The sequence below is a fragment of the Cupressus sempervirens genome, chromosome 5, assembly GCF_028749045.1.
Source record: "Cupressus sempervirens isolate cs-2001-9-10 chromosome 5, ASM2874904v1, whole genome shotgun sequence".
Lineage (NCBI taxonomy): Eukaryota > Viridiplantae > Streptophyta > Pinopsida > Cupressales > Cupressaceae > Cupressus > Cupressus sempervirens.
In genome coordinates this window covers 841,649,871-841,671,061 of record NC_143122.1, presented here as the reverse complement: position 1 = coordinate 841,671,061, position 21,191 = coordinate 841,649,871, and the positions used below count along the sequence as shown (strand labels likewise).

At 34.5% G+C, this 21,191-nt stretch overlaps 1 protein-coding gene across 1 annotated transcript; it reads right to left on the bottom strand.

Annotated features, from left to right (window-relative positions):
* Positions 1–9,350: 9,350 nt before the first annotated feature.
* On the bottom strand, positions 9,351–13,297 carry LOC149558497 (cytochrome P450 76T24-like). Its single transcript, XM_089832724.1, has 2 exons — positions 12,335–13,297; positions 9,351–10,115 (listed from the first exon to the last, which is right to left on the bottom strand). The coding sequence occupies exons 1-2, from the start codon at positions 13,259–13,261 to the stop codon at positions 9,489–9,491; spliced, it is 1,554 nt and encodes a 517-aa protein (XP_089688850.1). The 5' UTR covers positions 13,262–13,297; the 3' UTR covers positions 9,351–9,488.
* Between the last annotated feature and the right edge of the window lie 7,894 nt (positions 13,298–21,191).

The following is a 21,191-nucleotide window of genomic DNA, read 5'->3' as shown; positions in this document are numbered from 1 at the left end:
TATTGTTCGGGGCATTCTCAGTAGAATGGGCAGAATTCATCATTGAGCATCAAAATTAGTTCGAGGGCAGATATGAAAGTTTTTTGAAGCTTGAATGTGGAGAAAAATGATTTTGAAAAGTTTATCTTGCCTCTATGGTCATTTGACTAATTTTTTGCCTTTGCCTTGATCTCAGATCTAGTATCAAAATCAGTTACATTTTCTATCAAATCTCTGAGATATTTTATGCTTTTCGGAGGAAAAATGAGTGAGGATTTGATTCACTAATTGTTGGGAGAGATTAAAGAGATGTTTTTAAATTCTCGAGGAAATCTTCCAAGTGGACACATGGCAGTTGCAGAGAAAATCCGAGAATTCATTCCTTCTATATCTTTTTTTCTCTCATTCATTGGAAGGGTTCCAGTTTTAAAGAAATTTCTCATTTCTATGATACTAGGTTGGCAATTTTCAATGTGAGACCACATTGCTGGTTCCAGAATTGTGATTCCACCATATTCTTTAGCATATCTTGTATTAACAATAGTATTGAAGATAATATAAGTAGTTATGATCTGTTAGGCATTTCTATGTTTTAATTTCATGCATATGAATGCATAGTTTCAAGGAAATAAATACAAATGAGCAATAATCTCTTTAGTTTTATTTTGATTCTTGTCTCCTTCCTCTATTTTATGCTATGTTTTGTGTTTAAGAACAAAGAGCTTAAACTCATTTACAATCCCTTAAGGTTGTATGTCTAGATAGGTTTGCTATTAGAACAAAGAGCCAAGTAAATTCTTATTTACCTTGACAAGGTTGCAAGTTTCACCAAGAGGATATTACATAAGTATGAGAGTTTTTATGAAGATAGATGTCTGTTTACAAGGTAAATGGATAGATCATATATTTGAATATATGAGTATATCTTAGGTATCCATGTTTATGTTTTGACTTAGTTTTTTCCTAGTGGATAAGGCACTGATCGATTACAGGATCAACTTTCTCTTACTGCTGTATATTTGGGGTTTTTGCTGAAATCAACATCATTAATCAAATGTTTTTCCCTTTAAATGTTGAAGGACGGAAAGGAATTAACCCTCACTTAGCTTATGGGTTCATAGTTTATGATTTGTAGCTATTTCATTCCTATGTTATTGCATAAGTATCAAAAGACATAAGGGTTTCATTTGTTGTTAATAGGTTCAGATTGTATACTTATTTGCACTAGTACCATATATTAGAACCTCAAGGTTAACCCACCTAGGTTTTGCGGATCCTAAAGTGAAGAAGTTATTCCTTATAGTTGGCCCAAGATTGCAATTGAGTGCATCCATCATAAAAATTTTCTAGCCTGAGATGGTCTGGTTTCTTGGTTATTTTTTAATATGTTGAATTAGGAGCCAATAGACCCATCAAAAGCTTCAAATTTTCCATTAGCAATCGTTTGAGATTTCTTTGGCTAGAATTCATTAGGGAGCCAATTTAGATGTTGTAGTTTTGTCTCACACATTCCTGAACTTATAATTCTTTCAATTTTTATGATCCATGTAAAATACAAGTGAATTTAACAATGACAGTAAAGTTCCCCTGATGCTATAAATTATTTGCGACTACTCCCATCAGAAACCATTGATCTAGGGAGATGAAGTTATGGAAAAAAGTGTGCCTGTTTATGGTCAATGTCAAAAAACTATCTATCCATGCCACTAAGTTTTTGTCCATGGCCTTCAGGTTACATTTGCAAAAAACCTGTTACCTCCATAAACTCTCCTATTACATCTACACTTATAGACAAGAAATTTTGAAATGGGAATTTCCATTCACAGGCATATTCTAGCCTCCACACTTGTAGAAGTCTTACAAGACCATTCATAAGGATTCCATGGCTGATAGATCTATGTTGGTAATAAAAGCATTGAAACCCTTTGCACAAATGGAGACACAATTCAAGTTGGAAAGGTTGGCAAGATTGGCATAGTCTACCCATTACTCCCATGTTTCATTTATAGCCAGAAAAACCTAATTACAAAATGAGTTTTGAGAACTATCAACTGATAGGGAATGTAATGTTTATGGAAAGCCTTGAAGTTAACCTTGAATGGAAACTGATATTCTCCTATTGGTATGTCGCTATTCATAATTTGATATCTAGTCTCCCCATTTAATTTATACATTGTCCTATGTATTATTTAGTCATGGTATTTATACCGATTTACTGCTTTCGAATTTCAACATCTATAATTTCTTCACAGTGCGAGTCTTCTTGTTTTGAGTAAAACTTCAATTCTGTGTCATTCATCACCAATTCTTGTACCCTATAGTGCATGTATCTATTTGAGGGGTAATGGACTACAATTGGATTACTTAGCATTTTGAAGATGTGTTTTGACATTTGAAATCTAATTTCTAGATTTCAACGATCTCAATAAAGTTAAATGCACATGCCTCCCCTACCTTCTACCCTTTCGAGAAGGTAGGGACTCAAGCTCTCCTAGAGATCTTGTTAAGGAAAATAGTTTATTCCTCCTTAAGAGGATTATGACACTTTTTTTACGCACACTTTTGAATGTGGCAATCATTCACATGGGAGTTACTAGATGACTCCTCTTCTCATCTCTATAAAAGAGATGCTTCTCTCTCATTCTCAACAACATATAACCACTATGTAGTTCATTTAATGAGCCTTTGGCTCCAATTTATCTGATTCCCTCTCTCTCATCATTCTTTAGGCATTTGCCTCATTCATATAATTGACAAGGGGTTTTCTTTTCTTTCCCCTTTCAAAATCTTTATCTCCTCTCTTTTGTTGACCTTGCAAAGCTCATGTAAATAATAGTAACTATTTTCATTACAAACTCTCTTGGATTAATTTATGGTTCTTCATTTTAGTTCATTTCAATTCATTATTTATAACACTTTCCATTTGAGTTTTAGAGATGTTACTTCTGAAAGATGGATTCAATTATATGAAATTGATTTTTATTTCTTTTAAGAACATAAAATAAAACTTTATCAATTATGATTACTATTGAAGGCACGAAAAACATGAACCTTGGATTGTAATCAAACCTTGTGTCTTGAAAACGAAAATGAAAACTTATAAGAGAAAATTAAACTTGTGTGTTTCCAAAATTGAATGAATTATGAAAGTAACATTGCTTGGCACTTTATGTGAAATGTGGTTTACTGTTACGTATTTTGGGTTTGACTTAGCTTTTACCATATCAGAATGTTTACCAAAGGCTTGGGGGTTTTGTTCTATGATGATGTTATGGCTTATTTTGGTTACGATCTTTTATACCCAACCATGGTAATGTGTCACATGTGTTCTATGATGAGTTTGATCAAATGTTTTGTTGTGCTTTTCAGTTTCTCATATGTAGAATTGAAGTGAATGATATGACTTCACTAGTAGAACCTTTGAGTCTTCGATCAGTTATCTTTGGATTACTTTCTAGTTGCTTGTTTAGGATTGAGGTGATTATTGTGATTTGTTTTTGGTGATGTCATGTGATGGCATGGATTGATATATGTGTACTTGATTTTGGATTAGTCTTTTTAGGATGATTGTATAGGTGAAATCTGTGATTTTGGTCAGTGATATTTCAGTGCTTTCCAGTTACTTGTTTAAGAATTGATGTGTGGTTTATGGTTGTATGAGACCTTCTTTTGCTAGGATTAGGGTAGGTTAATTGTATGTCATGTGGGGAAGTGGCTTGCAATGGAGGTCGGAGCCCTAAGTGGTTGCCTAGGTAAATCATTGTAGGTTATTTTAATAAGTGATAATCTTTCATTAAATGGGCTTAAAATGAATTAATAAGATATCAGTACTACATAAAGTCACTAGGGGGATGAAGTCTTGAGAGACTGTCAAGGTAACCTTAGAGTTGACTCGTTAGTATGCCTTTTCTATAAGAAAGGATATTGATGCCACATAGAGACACTGGGGGGCTAAAGTCCAGAGAGGTTGCCAGGGTAACCTTAGAGTTGTCTCATGCGATGAAACTTGCCCACTTATATACTAGAATTTCCTACGTGTCTTTGTTGCTTTGGGATTAGATGATACTTGTGTCTTGGTACCCTTTAAGATAGTTTTCTTTTAGGTTTTTCCTTGACCTAGATGTTGGTTTTGACTTGTGTTTTGATATCCGTATAGGACTTGAGATTATCACCTTATGATGGGGAGGCTTGGGATAGACTAACTAGCCTATGCTTCTAATCCTCAATTTGGATCTAAGTGTTCTTTTGACACCTCTAATGGTCTCTAGGATTCCTTCACACTCAAGGATCCCTTGACCTACCCAAACCTACCCACCAAGTCAAGAATTCCAACTTCTCAGCATTGCAAGGTTGTTCTCTAGCAAGCAACTCCCTAAAGGCTTATAAGGGGTCATATAGTGTTCTACACCTTTACAAGTTCCAACTAGGGATTGTGAAGAGTTTTAAGGAGGTTTTACAACCTATTCCACATGACCAAAGTGATGGAAAATTTGGGTTGATACTCAATTGAAGACTTCCTTCATAAATAGGGTACTAGAGGAGCCCCAATTAGGCCTCCTTGCGGATTTCTAGGACTTTTACCGAATTTCCCTTAAGGTTTCATCACAACTAGTAATAAGAATTTTTTTTTGCAATGAGTACCCATACTCCAAGATTTTTGAGGTCTCAAGCCTTCAACAGGCCGTACAATGCCAATACCAATTTATGAGGGTTTTATGGTTTCCCTATTGTCCCCACTTTTTCAACACCTTCCATAGCTTTCCAAAACTTCTCCTTTAGAATATAACACCTCCTAATACTCTTCTTGAATCCCTCCAAAGGGATTAGCATGAAACCCACTCCTATACTTGTTAGAGCTACTTTTGTGTTGTTTGCTCCTAAGCTGGGTGTTGTTGTATGCACCTAGGGCAAGGTAAAAAAATTGTTTACATGTGCAACCAAGAGCATTGCGTTTTTGAAAAAAAAAATAGGGTCTACACTTTAGGATTCCAAGGTTCCATGGTTTTCCCACGATGGAAACCAAAGATACAATCCCTTCTTTACATGGTATGCCAAAACTGGTAGAATACAGTCTATTTAGAAATAATTAACAAAAAACACTTGCAAAACTTGAAGAAACCAAATATAATGCTTTCAAATGAAAGAAAAAACACTATGAATAATGTTTCAATCCACAAACCCTCAAGTTCTTCACTATATACTTCACACAAAGCAAAAAAAATAGTAACTATGGCTGCAAATGTTAGTTTAGACTGATGTATCTTTACTGCAGCCGTATAATGGCATTCTCCAACCCTTGGATTAGGGTTTCTCATAAATTTTATAGTCTTCTCCTTAGGGTGATTTCTTAGTTAGGGCTTCTTAGGCTCTCGGCATCATTAGGTTCAATTAATAAAAAATTTGCTTAGTAAATGAAAAAGTTGCTGATACTTTTTAAGCAACTTTTGTTGCCTAAGGCAACCTTGCTTCTATGCTTCAATAACCTCTAAGGAAAGCCTCCTAAAGCACTCTCATGTGCTCAAATTCAACCAAAACCAACCTAAGACTCCAAAGCTCACCGATTTCAAGATTACAACATTCCTTGAATCAATGTACCATTTACATAGGAAAGACCATCTGAACTTCTAGGACCTTGACTTGACCTAGACACACACAAAATGAACTTGAAGCTCTTATTCTAATTACATACTTCATATGAGAAGTTCAACAAAATAAAAATTTGTTGGTGGGAGCCCATGGAAGGGTGCTCCTAAACCACCTTAACACGACATGAGTGGGCCATTTAGGTTCCATGAGGTTAGGTGGTAGTGCATTTTTCTTATACCATTGAGATTTGACCATTTGGATGTCGTTGCTAGATATGTGTGTGTGAAGATGATCCTTTCTTTCTGATATTGTATTTCTTTTGGATGGTTATACTCTATCAGGTAGGCTACTACTAATGATAGACTCCCTAACCTTGTTAGGTAGCTTTGGGCTGAATGGGGTGCCTATGACAAGGGTTTAACCATAAAAAAATAGAAACAGAAAGAATACAGAGCCTTACGAAATGCAAAAAGAAATGACACCTAAAAGATGAAAGGCTAGGAACTCACCGTGCTGAGTGCATGCAAACTTGTAGAGACAAAAAGCTTAAGCTATTGCCACATACATCTAGAAAAGACAAGGTAATCTTTACCAAAAGAAGAAATGACAAGGGAATGAAAACAAGGTGGCTTCCATTTAAAACATAAACCTAGACTTCAAGCATGTGGATGGGTGACAAGGAAAATGATAAGACAAGTATTTAAATCATTAAAAGCTCACCCAAGATCTACACATGTCACAACATGCCTTAACATCATTACCTTTAACTCCCAATTAATACAAATATTCTCCATAGATTTGATAAACATTGCACTCTTGCTGAGCTATCTGCTTGGACACGTGGCACCGAAGGCATCGATCTTTATGAATGACTGAACATGAACAGTTAAACTACAAAATAGTTCAATAGTCACGATATATTAGAAACTGCACTCATAATGACATAATAGACACAAAGGTGAAACCATGAACTTGAAACTTGAACAAAGTGTTCAATGCTTAAGTTCAACGTCGATGATGAGTGACAATATCCGTGGGATGATTGACTTTCCCAACTCAACCAAGAGAATCGATGAACTTATGAACCTTGAACATTGAGCAAAGTCTTCAATGTTCAAATTCATGGATTTTTTCAAGCAAGAGATTTAAAAACAAAGAATGCCAAAAAAGTTAAGATTCACAATGGGACTTCAATAATAGAACATCCTTTTGCAAAAGCTTAAATATTACCATGATTATGTGCAAGAAATTTAAATGTGGACCATTCATGGGTAACATTAGATATTCTTGTTTATATTTCTTCTCCTTACCACATCATCATGTTCTATAGTGTTAGGTGTATGTTGCTACTATAGTTAGTTTCACGGCTGCACAAAATCCATCCAATCTTCTCATTCTAGGTTGCTAGGCTTATTGGGCAGGGTCAAAGAGTTCTTTTTGTCAGGAAGTACCCTAAGGGAGCTAACCACTTTGTCGTCACGTGGAAAATGTTCTTGGTCCACACTTGCATCTTAAATAGAAGATTAACAATGTCTAATGGCTTAGGAGATAGAGAGTTGTAGATAGAAACTTTTCTAAGGGATTTTATGTTCAAGTTTTATGATGTATTTGTATTTGATGTACTCATTCTTATGATGGATAGGTCAATGTATTGATATGTACCATGTATCAATGGATGTATGTTGTGTAGGTGAACATCATTATTAAATGATATGATGAGACATTTAATTATTGAATAATTATTATCATTAAATTCATTTTATCATTTATTTATGTACTTAATGGTTGGTTGAATAGTCAACAACGAAATTTAACTTATGTGTGTTTCTTTCTGTATTTTACATTTTTTGATGATGTGGCATATCCTAGTTGTAGGATTGAGGTCTTACATATGTATGATAGCAAGAGGTGTCTTTGAAGCTCAAGTCTAGGGCATATAATTAAATATATTGGAGGAGTGGTAGAGGTTCTTCTTGGTCTCAAATTCATAGTGAGGTACCTTATGAGTCTCTGAAAGCTTTTGAGCCTTCTTTCCACCATCAAAGATCTTGATGAAATAGTCATCGAGATCCTTCATAATATCTTCATAATCCTTTTGTTTTCTTAGCAAATCAGATTCTAAACCACATGATTAGATACAATTTGTTCACCCTTGACATTACTAACTCCCATCTGAGAAGCATGCCAAAGAGTGAGGGGTAAAAACCTAAAGTAAGATCGCCAAGGCTCCATTCTTGTATTCCAATAGGTCATCTGATGCAAATCTGTAGTGATTTCTAAAAAGGAGTGAGTGCTTCCAGACCAAGCCAATTATCAGTTTTATCTAGTGGTAAAGCTCGCTTATATAGTCGCACAAATGACTCCAAAACATTGCTAGCCCACATAATCCTTAACTTAAGCCTACATTTCTCAACATTTTCAATAATAAAATATGATTTTTTTAAGAATATGTCATGAAGGACAAATGACTTAAGCATCACAAGGTAAGGTTTGATTTGTAGATTAAAAGTGTTAAATAATCAAAGTTGACTTTCTTTTTTAAAGCTTAATCTTTTCCTTATTGTGTGATGTTTAAGGGTGACCCTTGAAGGAGGTTCCAATGTCATTGTGAAAGCTTCCATTATGATAATGGAGTGAGAAGACTCCATATATGCACATATTTTTTCAAACAACTGACATGCACTATCTATACCTTGATATTTCATAAAAGTCCTTGCTCAAGAATTTGGTCAAATAGTTGGTGCACGTTTCCTCATACTTATGGAGTGGCCCTTGATCATGTTTAAGCATACTTTGAACTATACCACCCTCTCATCAAACACCTATGAGAGCATCTTCAAAATAAAATTGGATAAGTATCCCCTCTTAATATAATTTGATCAATGTTCATAATTTCTCCCAAAGCTCTCAACTTTGGCATTGTAGCATAGATAGTGAAATATGTGTTGAGAGTGACACTTTGTTCCTATTATCTCCATTCTCCAACTAATTCTAATAATGTTAGAATCTTCTATCTTGTAACCCATTATTTTGGAAGTTGTTAGTATGTGCTTATTTAATTCATCACAAAGTTGAAGTTCAAATTTTGAGCTTTGATTTTGAAGTCTGTAACTTTTCAATATTTTAATAGTTAAGATATTGATGAAAATGTTGCATCCTTATCTTTCTCAACCTTTTTAGTTTAGACTTGAACCCTTTAGTTAATATTTTTAAACCTTTTTGCGAACCTCCTTTAGTTGGGAAAATGCTGCAACCCAAACTGTTAACTTTTTAAAAGTTAAGATTCTAATTGTTAACTTTTAGAGTGTTGAAATATTTTAAAAACTTAAAATTTCAATTTTTAAATAATTTAAAATTGGCAATTCAACTTGAAATTCACATAACTTCTAGCATCGAGAATTTGATTGCAGAAATTCAAAATCTAGGATCAGGTCAAGAATTAACCAAAAATGTTGAAATTATAAAACCATCAGAATTGAATAGATAACATACCATTTTAAAGTTGTAAATTTGATAATCTTTCAAATGCACATTTAATTAAAAAAGAATAGAAATTTCAATAGTTTGACTGACATGACTAAGAAAGCATGAGCGTAACTTAGGTATAGTGAACTTACTTGACATGATTTCCTTTTTAAAATTTTGGTTAGAATAAATACCAAGACAACATAGCATTATTCATTCCAATAAGGTTCATGGATGATCCATTTTGATGCCAAACCCATTTTTAAAGCTTGTTCCACCTAAATTAACTACTACTTCTCAAGCGTGCAAGATAAACCAAGTTAGCAAAAGGGACAACATACAAAGTATGCTAGCTTGATACTTATATTAGAAAGGCTAAATACAGAAGTAACTGATTAAGGATAAATAGAATTGGTTGTATAGAAAAGAAAATAATACTTTCCCCTTCTTAGTAGAAATCAATTATAGATATGGTGTGGTAGGCGAGGTGTGGGTATCACGACCAAATGTTTTTCCTTTTGTAGTGTGATTCCAAACTTTGCACTCATATCCATTTTTTCTAGGTTCTGTCCATTGGGAATTTGCCAATCGTAACATTGAAGGAGAGTAGCCACTACTACATGAACTATTCTATGGGCCAAAGGGAGCCCTGGGCAGATTCTCCTCCCTGATCCAAATGGAAGCAACTCAAAATTTTGTCCTTTATATTCCACATTTGAATCCATAAACCTCTCTGGAAAGAACCTTTCTGGTTCCTTCCATACATCAGGGTCCCTTCCAACTGCCCAGACATTCACAAACACTTGAGCATCCTTAGGTATAACATATCCCTCTATTTCACAAGAGTTAAGAGCTCTATGGTGGATTAGAAGGGGAGCAGCAGGGTGTAGACGAAATGTTTCTTTTACTATTGCATGAAGATAAGGAAGATTATCAATATCACTTTCTTGTACTAATCTTTCTTTCCCCACTACCTTGTCCAATTCTTCCTTCACCTTTTCCATTACCTTTGGATTACGTATGAGTTCTGCCATAGCCCATTCAATTGTAGTACTAGTTGTTTCACTTCCTGCAGTGAACATGTCCTGTAAACATACCAAACATCCAAATCAATATTTTTAAAAAACTTTCAAATCTAGAACTAGAGATTTAATTTTTGATAAAACATTCTTTGTAAAGGTCTAATTCACTCTAAAGACTTGGCTATAAGATCCAATAGGAAGGTCAATACAATAAAAAACCATATAAATTTCGAAAATAATATTATATAAATTTTAACTATGACCTAATTATTGATGTTTAAATTCACAAGAAAAAATCTTCACTAAGTTCATTCAGATTTAAAAATATCTTAAATCTTTTGTACCTTAATAAATTGTTTTAAAAACCTTATAATTAAATTTTTATTTAGATTTATTATATATTATAAATTTGAAGTACAACATGTTTAGACCTCGAACATTTCTATGATTTAGAAGTTCATAAACACAATAATGAAATTAAAGAAACTATCTTCAAAAGAAAAATTAAATAATTTTGATAAAAGATCGATGAGATTCGAGGTAGTAAATGTTTTCTTTGTGAAAAAAGTTTTAAAAGTTTGTGTTAAATGAACCCTCTTACTTGAGTGATGGTTTCTATATGTTAGGTTCTTTAATTTTGTAGTATCAAAATTGTTGTCATTTACACACTACTAATATTGTGTTAAAATCTTTATTAAAGTGAAATGAGGTATTTTGTTTGTAGCCTTAACAACTAGAATTGACTAATTCCATATACTTTAGATTGATAAAAAATAGTTCATCAATTTTTAAAAAAAATACTCAAGTCTATGGCCATATGACAGACAAATAATTTAAGTTTTCTCCATTAGAGTTGAATGCAAACTATTGAATAAATTAGTGTTAGATAATTGAGTTATTGAATAACTTTATAGAATTTTGGTCAATAAGAAAACTCCTCACTTTCTGATACAATTATTTAAGTTATATTCATATTAAAGAGAGTTAAGTGGTAAATGCGAACTACTAAATAAATTAATGTTAAGTAAACACTTTATTGATGAACTCCATAGACAATAAGGAAAAAAATTGCTCTCTTTTAAGCACAAATGCTTGATATGCATATTAACAAATATTGTTTGAAAATTCCTGTGTTAGTGGAGGAGGGGTTATTATATAAATTAGTGTAAGTTATTTGATCTATTGAAACAACTTTATAATTTTTTTATCAAAAAGGCAAAAAGAACACTTGGTTTTCAAAACAAACATTTAAGCCATATTCATTTTAAAGAGGGCTATTTAAAGTTTCTCAATTAGTAGTAAGAGGGGTATATTAAAGAAATCAATGGATATTAAATCCATTGAACAACTCTATAGAGTTGTCAAAAATATGTATATTGAAATGCCAACTTATAATACACCAAATCATGGTGAACAAATCCTAGATTCTTTATTTCAACATATCCATTGTCCATTTATTAGCATAAATGAATGAAACTTTTTTTAAATTAAAGATACCAATTCTATTAACTTAAGGAAAAAAGTACACATTGAATCAAACTTTTTAATATCAACAAATATACAACAAACACATAGACAAGTGAAGTTGTAAAAGGAAAAGAAAAAACTTACATAAAAGAAGCGAATGAACTCATACAAAGTTACCCCCAATCACATTCCTACTCTCTAAAACTTAAAGTACAATCTATAAAATCTAAAAAGTGGTCAAATTATGTATACTAAAATACAAACTTATAATACACAAATTAGGATGTCAAGTTACCAGATCACTTATCCTCACCAAATTGATCCATTGCTTGATGTGAAGGAAAAAAGTTTGTAATAATGCCCATCAAACAAGTAAAATTGAAAAGAAAAAGTTCTCTCTCTAGAACAAATACTTGAGCTATGGTCGTAGATTGAGAAAAAGCTACTAAAAATACCAAAATATATAATGACCACTTTCTTAAAAAGTTGTAAAAACCATGCACTGAAATATAAACTTATAATACATGGAATCAGGATTGACAATTGTTATATTCCTTATGCCTAACTAAACCGATCCATTGTTTGTTTTAGAATGAATGAAAGAAAGCTTTTAATAGCATCCATCAAGCTAAACACTCTATGAAATCTAAAAAGTTATCTAAATCATGTGGGTCTATCAAAATACAAACTTATAACATGTGAGAATACATGCGTGAATCCCTTATCCTAACTAAACTATTTGTTGGTAATAAATGAAAGTTTTTAATAAAGTCTATCAAACATAGAAAACTCATGTGGAAAAAAATTTTACTTACATAAAAGAAGCGAGTGAGCTCATACTTGGTAAAGTTCTCCCCATTCTCATTCTTACTCTCCAGCAAAATAGCGAGAAAATCCTTCTCCTCTTCCTCTTCCTCTTCCTCCCCCTCCCTCTCCTCACTTTTTCGCCCTTTGCTCTGCAACCGGTCCTCGATATACGTGTCAAAAATCCCAAACATAACCCTAAAGAGCTTAGTGAGCTTCTTCCTTATCCCCTGCGGATCGAGAGCCCTAAGAAAAGGGAAAAAGTCCGCCAAATTGGGCTTCCCTCCAATAACAAGCATGTGAGTGAGGGCTTCCTTGAACTCCTGCGACTCCTCCATCTTGTCCCACCGAAACATATCCTTGCTGAATATCATGTTACCCACCAAGTTCAGGCTCACCAGGAAGGCAGCGTGGCCGATATCGACTGGTGCTGACGTGGAGGTGTAGATGGCCCTCACCATGCTGCTGACCTGGACCCGGCGCAGGTGGTGCAGGGCCTCGAGGCGCTTGGCGGTGAAGAGCTCGGCGGCGCAGATCCTGCGGAGGGTGCGCCAGCGTGGCACGCAGTCGCTCCAGACGAGCGAGTGGTCGCTGTAGGAGAGACACGTGGCGGCGTCGATGACTGTGCGTGCTGACAGGGAGGGGTCTTGGGTCTTGAGAACGTGCCTGGCCATGGCGGGGGAGGAGGCCACGACAGTTGTCCGCCATCCGAGGCGCAGTGTCATCAGGGGCCCGTGGATTCTCGCCAGCTGGAAGAGGGACTCGTTCGGGCTCTTGCCCAGCTGGTGGATGTTGCCAATCACAGGCCACGGACGCGGTCCAGGTGGCAGCCGAGTGCCACGTGGATTGGCTGTCAGGGTTTTGAGGAGGCATAGGAGAGTGAGGGAGATGATGGCTGTCAGGGAGTAGAAAGCAAACGATGAATTTGTGAAATCCATGGTTTTTTTTCCCTCCTTTTCTTTGTGGGTCTGGTTTGGTGTAGGGAGCTCATGCTGTTGTGGGCTTTATAGAGAAAGAACATGGATGCCATTATTGGGGTCTTCGCAGTCAAGTCAGTGTTCAAAGAACGTGGGGAGAAAGATAAATTGTGCGCGTTCGTCGTAAAGTGTTCAAAGAACGTGGGGAGAAAGATAAATTACCTAAGGTTGTTGACTTGTATTGAGTCTTGTGATGTAGAAAATTGGGTAGATTTAAGAATAAAGTTTGTGAATGAGTTTTTGATTTATTGGTGAACTCGGAAAGATTTTTAACATGACAAGTCTTGTTAAATGTAAAGATTTGGTGTTGAAATAAAACAATGATATTGATATCATGACTCACATTAAGTTGACCAAATGGATACTCCTTAGTCTCAGTCTCTTAGCTAAAGAGGCTTCGCCAAAGGCGCATGCTTCCATATCAAATATCTTGACTTGTATTGAGTCATGTGGCATCATGGATTTCTAGAAATCTTTCTATTGTTGGATAGATGAAAGATGTAAAGTTTGTCTATGGGCTTTTGGTTTATTGGTGAAGTTGGAAAGATTCTTAACATGATCAAGTCTTGTTGAGTGTAAGGATCCGTCATTGAAATAAATGGTGATATTGATATCATGCCTACCATGAAGTTGAGAGAATGGATACCCCCTAGTCTTTGTCTCTTAGCTAAAGAGGCTTAGCCAAATGTGTGTGCTTCCATATCATGAAACTAAAATCATTTCGTAGATGACCTTCATAAAAAAAGAGATGGAAGCTTTTTCGTTTACAAGTTAGATGCTTTGTTGTTCGACATTTAGGATCACACTCAATGGTCTATCATTAGGAAGAGGAAATGTGGAGAGGAAAATAAAGTGATCTAGATATTTGCCACCTACTTGCTTTAAAGCCATCCATCTCTAATTGTTGTTGAGTCTTGTCACATAAAGCTTCTAGAAAAAAGAGGTAACTTTTTTGAGTTTGGTTTATGATAATTTAAAAAAATAGTATTTTGGATTGTACTCAATAATCTAACATAGGAAGAGGAAAAGCAAAGAGAAGGATTGCAAACTTAAATTTAAAGGGAAGTTTATGTAGGTAATAATCACAATCTTTAAGTTTGTTACCCTCTCTTTACATATCTCCTTCCTAATGATGTATTGTGAAGTGTGAACTGAATCACCATTTTTATTTATATATTCAAATTATACATTTGATTAATCTAGCAATCACACCTTGGTGTGCAATAGGTATGCCTCACCGAAGATATATTAAAGCTAAATTAAGAAGAAAATTAGTTTAATTATGTATATATTTGTAAAGTATTCTATAGGTTCAAATAAACATGTATTTTAAAAGAATTCAAATATGTCTTAAATGAAATCTCTAAATGGAGAAGATAATTAAGTTCCTTACTCCATTACCAACAGATTCATGTTATGTTTGTAATTGAGAGAGTGGGGGATGTAAGTGGAGTGAAGGATAAGGAGGAGAAATAAAAAGAAGAAGAAAAGCACAGTCAAAGATGAAAGAGATTAATATATAAAAAGTTCATTAGAGTTGGAAAGATAAATATAGGTAAATTTGGAGAGATAAAGATAGGTAAACATTGAGAGATAAATAGTTTTAATTTGAATTAATTCTATTTTCATAGGGTTTGTTTGTTATTGCTTCATTACATAAATGATGATCATGAGATTTCCATTTGTCCCTACTATTTTACTTCAAAATGGGGATCCAATTGCAACATTTCAAATATCGAATTGACAAGATACTTGTACAACTAATCATCAATATTGAGCACAAATGAGTGGTTTTCCAAATGAGAAGGGTCTCCAACTAAGGAGAGATTTCTATGAGATCATCAATGACATCAGTTTGAAAAAGTAAATTTGGAAAAAGTAAATTTTGATCATACATTCCTTTGCATTTTATTGAAATAGTAAAATTTATAATAAATTTATAAAATCCTAACACACTACATTATGATATATTTGCAAAATAAAATAGAGCTTTATCAAAAGAGAGATCTCAAATTAAATAAAAAATTTCATATTTAAACTAATTCTAATCATTTTAAAGTATTATTTGAAGAAACAACAAAATATTAAATGGGAGATGGAGACAAAGAGATTGAGATATAGATAAGAGGGAGAAATAATGATGACCTAGTATATGGTGAGAGAGAGATAGAAATATAAGGATATAGAGATAGTGAGGGAGATAGAGAGATAGAGGAAAAGACTAACGGTAGAAGTAAAGATATAAAAATAGAGATGGAGAGAGGTGCAAAGAGGAAGAGGAGAGATAGAGATGCATGAGAAGAGAAATAAAGGGAGGTAGAAACCATGCCAACTACAAATGAGATGTTAGGGCGTGTATGTGTCAAGTAGATGAGGCTTGCCACCAACTGTCTATACAAAGTCATATCAATAAGTGGAGAGGAACACTTTTTTTCTAACTTAACACCTGCAAGGAATGGGGTAGCTATAGCCTTACAATCACTCATGCGAAACTGAGCAAGAAGATCAAGAGCATACTCGGGTTGTGATAGTGTGATCCCTGATGACAACTGATGTATCTCTATACCAAGGAAATAGTGAAGTAGACCCAAGTCTATCACCAAAAACCTGTCCTGCAAAGTAGCCTTAACATTGTCAATGATGGATGCAGTACTTCCTGTAATGATCAAGTCATTCATATAAAGCACAAGGAGCAAATGTGAATCATCCCTCTGAAGAATGTAGACATTCAAATTGGAATGACATCTGGTGAATCGTTTGGAGAGAAGGAAGGAATCCATCTTGGCATACCAAGCTCTGGGAGCTTGTTTAAGTCCATAGATATATTTCTTCAATTTGCAAACCAAGGTAGCATCCTGTATGAATCCCTATAGCTGCTCCATATATATCTCCTCATATAGATCACCATTCAAAAATGCACTCTTCACATCCATCTAATGAATAACCCATCTCTGAGCTGCTACTATAGCTATTGTCAAACAAATGGAATTCATCTTTGCCACTAGTGCAAAGGTCTCAATATAGTCAATGCTTGGTACTTGAGAGAAACCTTTTGCAACAAGTCGAGCTTTATGTTTATCAAAACTTTCATCCATTGTGAATTTGGTCTAATAGATCCACTTACACTGAACCAATTTTCTTCCCTTAGGAAGACAGACTAAGTCCCATGTATCATTTCTCATAAGAGAGTTATATTCTTCCTCTATTGCTCTATCCCATTCTGGAATACCTAATGCTTTTTTAAATGATTGTGGATCTGAAGCAACTGCAATATAAGCATGTGGGAGTGAATTGTGTTGCAATCTTGTCCTCCTTGTATTAGAAGGATTCCCAACCAATGGTCCTCCCACATCTAGTGTATGCTTATCCCATCTAGGTCTTGTGGAAGAAGATGTAGTAGGAGTATCCTCAACTTCAACTAGCTAATGCCTTTGTGTTGGTCAGGGACACACATCTTCCAAGTCACTATTTTCACTATCACTCTCTTCAATGAAGGAGGAAGAAGGAGGAGTTGAAGAAGAAAAACTTGGACAACTTTCTTCAAAATGGACACTCCTCCCATAGAATATATCATGTGTCTCTAGATCCACCAACTTGTAGGCTTTATGTGAGTTTGCATATCCAACGAAGATACAAGGTTTTCTTTGAGCTTCTAATGCCTTATGTTTTGGTGGAGGTATTCTTGCCCATGCAGGACAACCAAAGACTTTGAAGTGCTTAACTATAGGTTTCTTTGCTGTCCATGCTTCAAAAGGAGTTACACTATTTGAAGCTTTGTGAGGACTTCTATTCTGGATATAGTTAGCACAATTCATTGCTTCCACCCAAAAGACTTGATCAAGAGACTTGTTTAATAGCATGCAAGTGATCATCTCTTTGAGAATTTTGTTTTTCCTTTTAGTAACACCATTTTTTTGTGGCATATATGGTAGTTAGTGTTGAAGATCAATACCCTCTTGAGTGCAAAAGTCTATTCGTCTTGTGTTCACATACTCCCCCCCCATTATCTGTTCGTAGAACTTTGATACATTTCCCTAACTGCTTTTCCATTTGAGCCTTGAAGCTGAGAAATTTTTCAAATACTAAACTCTTATGAGTCATGAAGAAAACCCAAGTAAAGAAAGAATAGTCATCTATGAAGGTGAGGACATAGTGAGACTTGCCAAATGATAGCACTGGAAATGGTCCCGCTACATCACTATGAACCAATTCAAGAACACATTGTGCTCTCCAAGACTTCCCCTTTTCATACAACTTTTTTGGATGTTTTCCAAGTGAGAAACTTGAACAAACACCTTTTTAAAACTGAATTTGAGGTAGACCATTGACCATTTTATTGCTGCTAAGCTGCTGAAAATATCTATAGTTGAGATGTCCAAATCTTTCATGCCACAGTTTACTTTCTGCATTTGAATGTAACAACAAGGCTTGTGCATTTGATGTTGGCACAAAGGAGGAGAAAGTGTAAAGCCTCAAATCATGATTGGCTTCACCAATTGCTATCATAGAGTCATTCTTAATGCTTGTCACTAGCACTAAATCTAGAAGAAATTCCATTTTATTACTACCTCCATAGTGATTCATTTGGTAGACTAAAAGAAGATTAAAGATAAGGTTAGGAACATATAGAACATCCTTGAATGTTCCATTATTCATTTCAACTTCACCTTTACCTTCAACTTACACTTTAGTATCATCACCTACAAAGATGTGTGGTACCTCAGAATGTGTCACGGAAGAAAAATCTCGCTTTGATGCACCCATATGATGTGTGGCACCTAAATTAATGATCCATTCTCCCTGACTAACAGTGTTTGTGAATAAAGCATGCTCTTTGCCCTTAGAATCTAAGGATGAATTTCCTTTCTCCTTATAAGCATCTGGTAGTGGAACATTGTGTTTCTTCATGATGTTCTTCAACTCATCAATTTGTTTATGGTAACATTCATGTTCATCATGACCCAACTTCTTGCAATAAGCACATTTTTTCTTCTCCTCATTAGTGTCACCCTTCTTGTTTATATTCAAGGAAGATTTTCCTTGTTGATTTGATGTTGGTGTTGTCTTTTCTGCTTCCTTTTGTTTGGTATTCTTCCACTTCTTCTTTTTGTCCTCTCCTTTATTTGAAGTTTGACTAGTTGAATTTTGAGAACCCTCATTATTAGCCACCAATGCCTTAGACTTAGACGACTTGACAATTCCCATTGATTTCAACTTCTTTTCTTCATCATCCAACAGTTGAGCATAACCATCAAAAGTGACTTTCTAATAGGCAACCCCTAATGTAGTCTTTGTGGTGTTGTAAAAAGAAACAAATGTGGAGTACTCAAATGGCAGCTTATTATGAATGAGATAGATTAACCTGTCATCTTTAATAGGACTACCACAATCATTAAGCTTTGTTCTTAATTCATTTACCTTAATGATGAAATCTTGTATAGAATCAAATGTCTTAGTATCTAGGGAGACAAGCTCATCTTCTACATTACATCCAGGGTACACATACACATGGGATACACTATGTAGCTAGTGCAAGACTTTAGTTAGTGGGTTATATAGACTCAAACTATGCAAGGGACCTTGATTCTCACAAATCTACTTCATGATATGTGTTTCATCTTGGTTCTGGCCCCATTTATTTGCAAAGTAAAAAGAAAATCACCATTGCTCTATCATTGATTGAGGTTGAGTATCGAGGAGCTGTGAATGCAACACTAGAGGCTATTTGGCTACAATAGATTTTAAAGGAGTTTGGATTTGATCTACCCAGACCATCCATTGTGATAACCAAAGTGCTATTGAAATCTTGAACCATCCAGTGCAACATCAGCGCACCAAAAATATTGATGTTCATATGCACTATATTAGAGAGTTGAGTAGAAAATATTTCCTACTTATCAATTATTTTCATTTTTTATTTTTTATTTTTGTAAATATAAATTTCTTAAATATATATTTTAATAGATTTAGACTTTTTCTTCATAAATTCTAATTTTGTTACTTTTATTTGACCATTAAAAAATATTATTTAAGAATTATTTTTTATTTTATTTTATTTGAAATGATTTTAAATTAAAAATAATGATAAAAAAATTAGTAGAATATCTAAATAATAATAAATAAGTTAGAAAATAATACAATAATGATAAATAAATTAGAAAATAAGAATTGGATATGTTCTTGATGCATTACAACATTAGGTGAGTACAATGATTTGAATGAATATGGCATGCTATATAAAATATTTAAAACATTACATTTTGTTTTGAATTGTTTTTTTCTTACTATAAGATTCTTTTTATTAATTTTTTAAAAAGAAAGATTTAAAACTCCACAATCATATAAAGAAATAAATATTAAGAATTACATCAATAAAAATTACAATAGATTTTATAATCTAAATTTGTCAAAATCACAAATATGTGTCTCTCAAAAATAAGGTATGCTATGTTGGACATGTGAAACTTGGGTGTGTGAGTAATTATTTTTACTTTTACTTTTTAATTGCTCATCAATATTCTACATGCTTTGTTCAAATTTTGTGAATTTATCATTGATTTTCTTTTCCACTTTTAGGTTTTCTCCAATTCAACATTCTCTTTCTTTAGTCTCTAATTTTTTTACTCATCATCAAAGAAGAATACTCCTCATCCATGTCCAAATCCCACTCTAGATGTCCAGTCACCTCTAAAAATCTTAGTGGATCTGTGGAAATAACATGACTCAAAAGACTAGAACTAGATGTCTGAGCGTGAGTATGATGGGTATCTGTAGGATCTCCTGCCAAAGAACTAGCTAACTCAATTGTAACATGAGCCCACCTACGCAAAGGTGGAGCAACTGGTGGTGGCAGTGGAGGTGGATGTGGTAGATCATCATCTCCATCATCGTCAAAAGATGGAACATCCTCAAGAGATGAAGAGGAAGGAGTAGGCAATGAGGAGGAATCTAGGGAAGGAGAATCAGGAAGAGGAAAAAGCTCATCAAACTAGACATCTCATCAAAACAAGACCTCTCTAGAGCCAAGATCACACAACCTATACACCTTCACATCCTCATACTAGCAAACAAAGATGAGTGGTTGAATCTTCCTCTCCATAGATTTTCTCTAAGCATCGAAAATAAAAGCCCATGCCTTATTGCGAAAAAATTGAAATGTGAAAACATCGGGCTCAACATGAGACCAAGCCTCCTTAGGAGCCATTTGTCACAATGCCTTGTGGGACATCAAATTCTGAATGTAGTTGGCACAATTAACTACTTCAACCTAAAATGAAGACTACATATCCTGTGATTGAATCATGCAATTTTCCATCCCGTGTAAGGTTTTGTTCTTTCTCTCAGCAACACCATTCTACTGAGGGGTGTGTAGAACTGAAAGGTGATGTAGTAAACCATGCGCAGTGTAAAAGTCTTTGAATGCATGATTCACATACTCCACCCATTATCTGTGTGTATTCATCTTCGAGAAGAAATAGATTATCTCTCCACAAAGTCTTAAAGATTCGGAAGGAGTCAAAGACATCATATTTGTACTTGAGAAAGTACACCCATGTACATCTGGAGAAGTCATCAATGAATGTGAGCACATAGCGAGCCCTTGAAAAAGAAGTAGGGAAGGACATAAGATTAGTGTGAGCCAACTCCAAGGGTGCCTTAGCATGAGTGGCTATTCTCGAAGAAAAGGGATCTCTATGATGCTTTCCAAGAACACATCCATGAAAAACACCATTAGTGAAAGAGATCTATGGTAGTACAAAAATAAGTGCTTGTGTACTCATTTATTGTAATAGCAGTAGTTGACATGTCCAAAATGCTCATGCCAAACCTTTCTCACATAGTCTACATGTGCCACAAGAAAAGAACCCACACTTTCTAAACTCTCAAAACC

Coding starts and splice junctions, on each gene's coding strand:
- LOC149558497 (XM_089832724.1), bottom strand. CDS start 13,261: ATGGATTTCACAAATTCATCGTTTGCTTTCTACTCCCTGACAGCCATC. Junction 10,116..12,334: donor AGCTCACTCGCTTCTTTTAT/GTAAGTAAAATT, acceptor GTATGTTTACAG/GACATGTTCACTGCAGGAAG.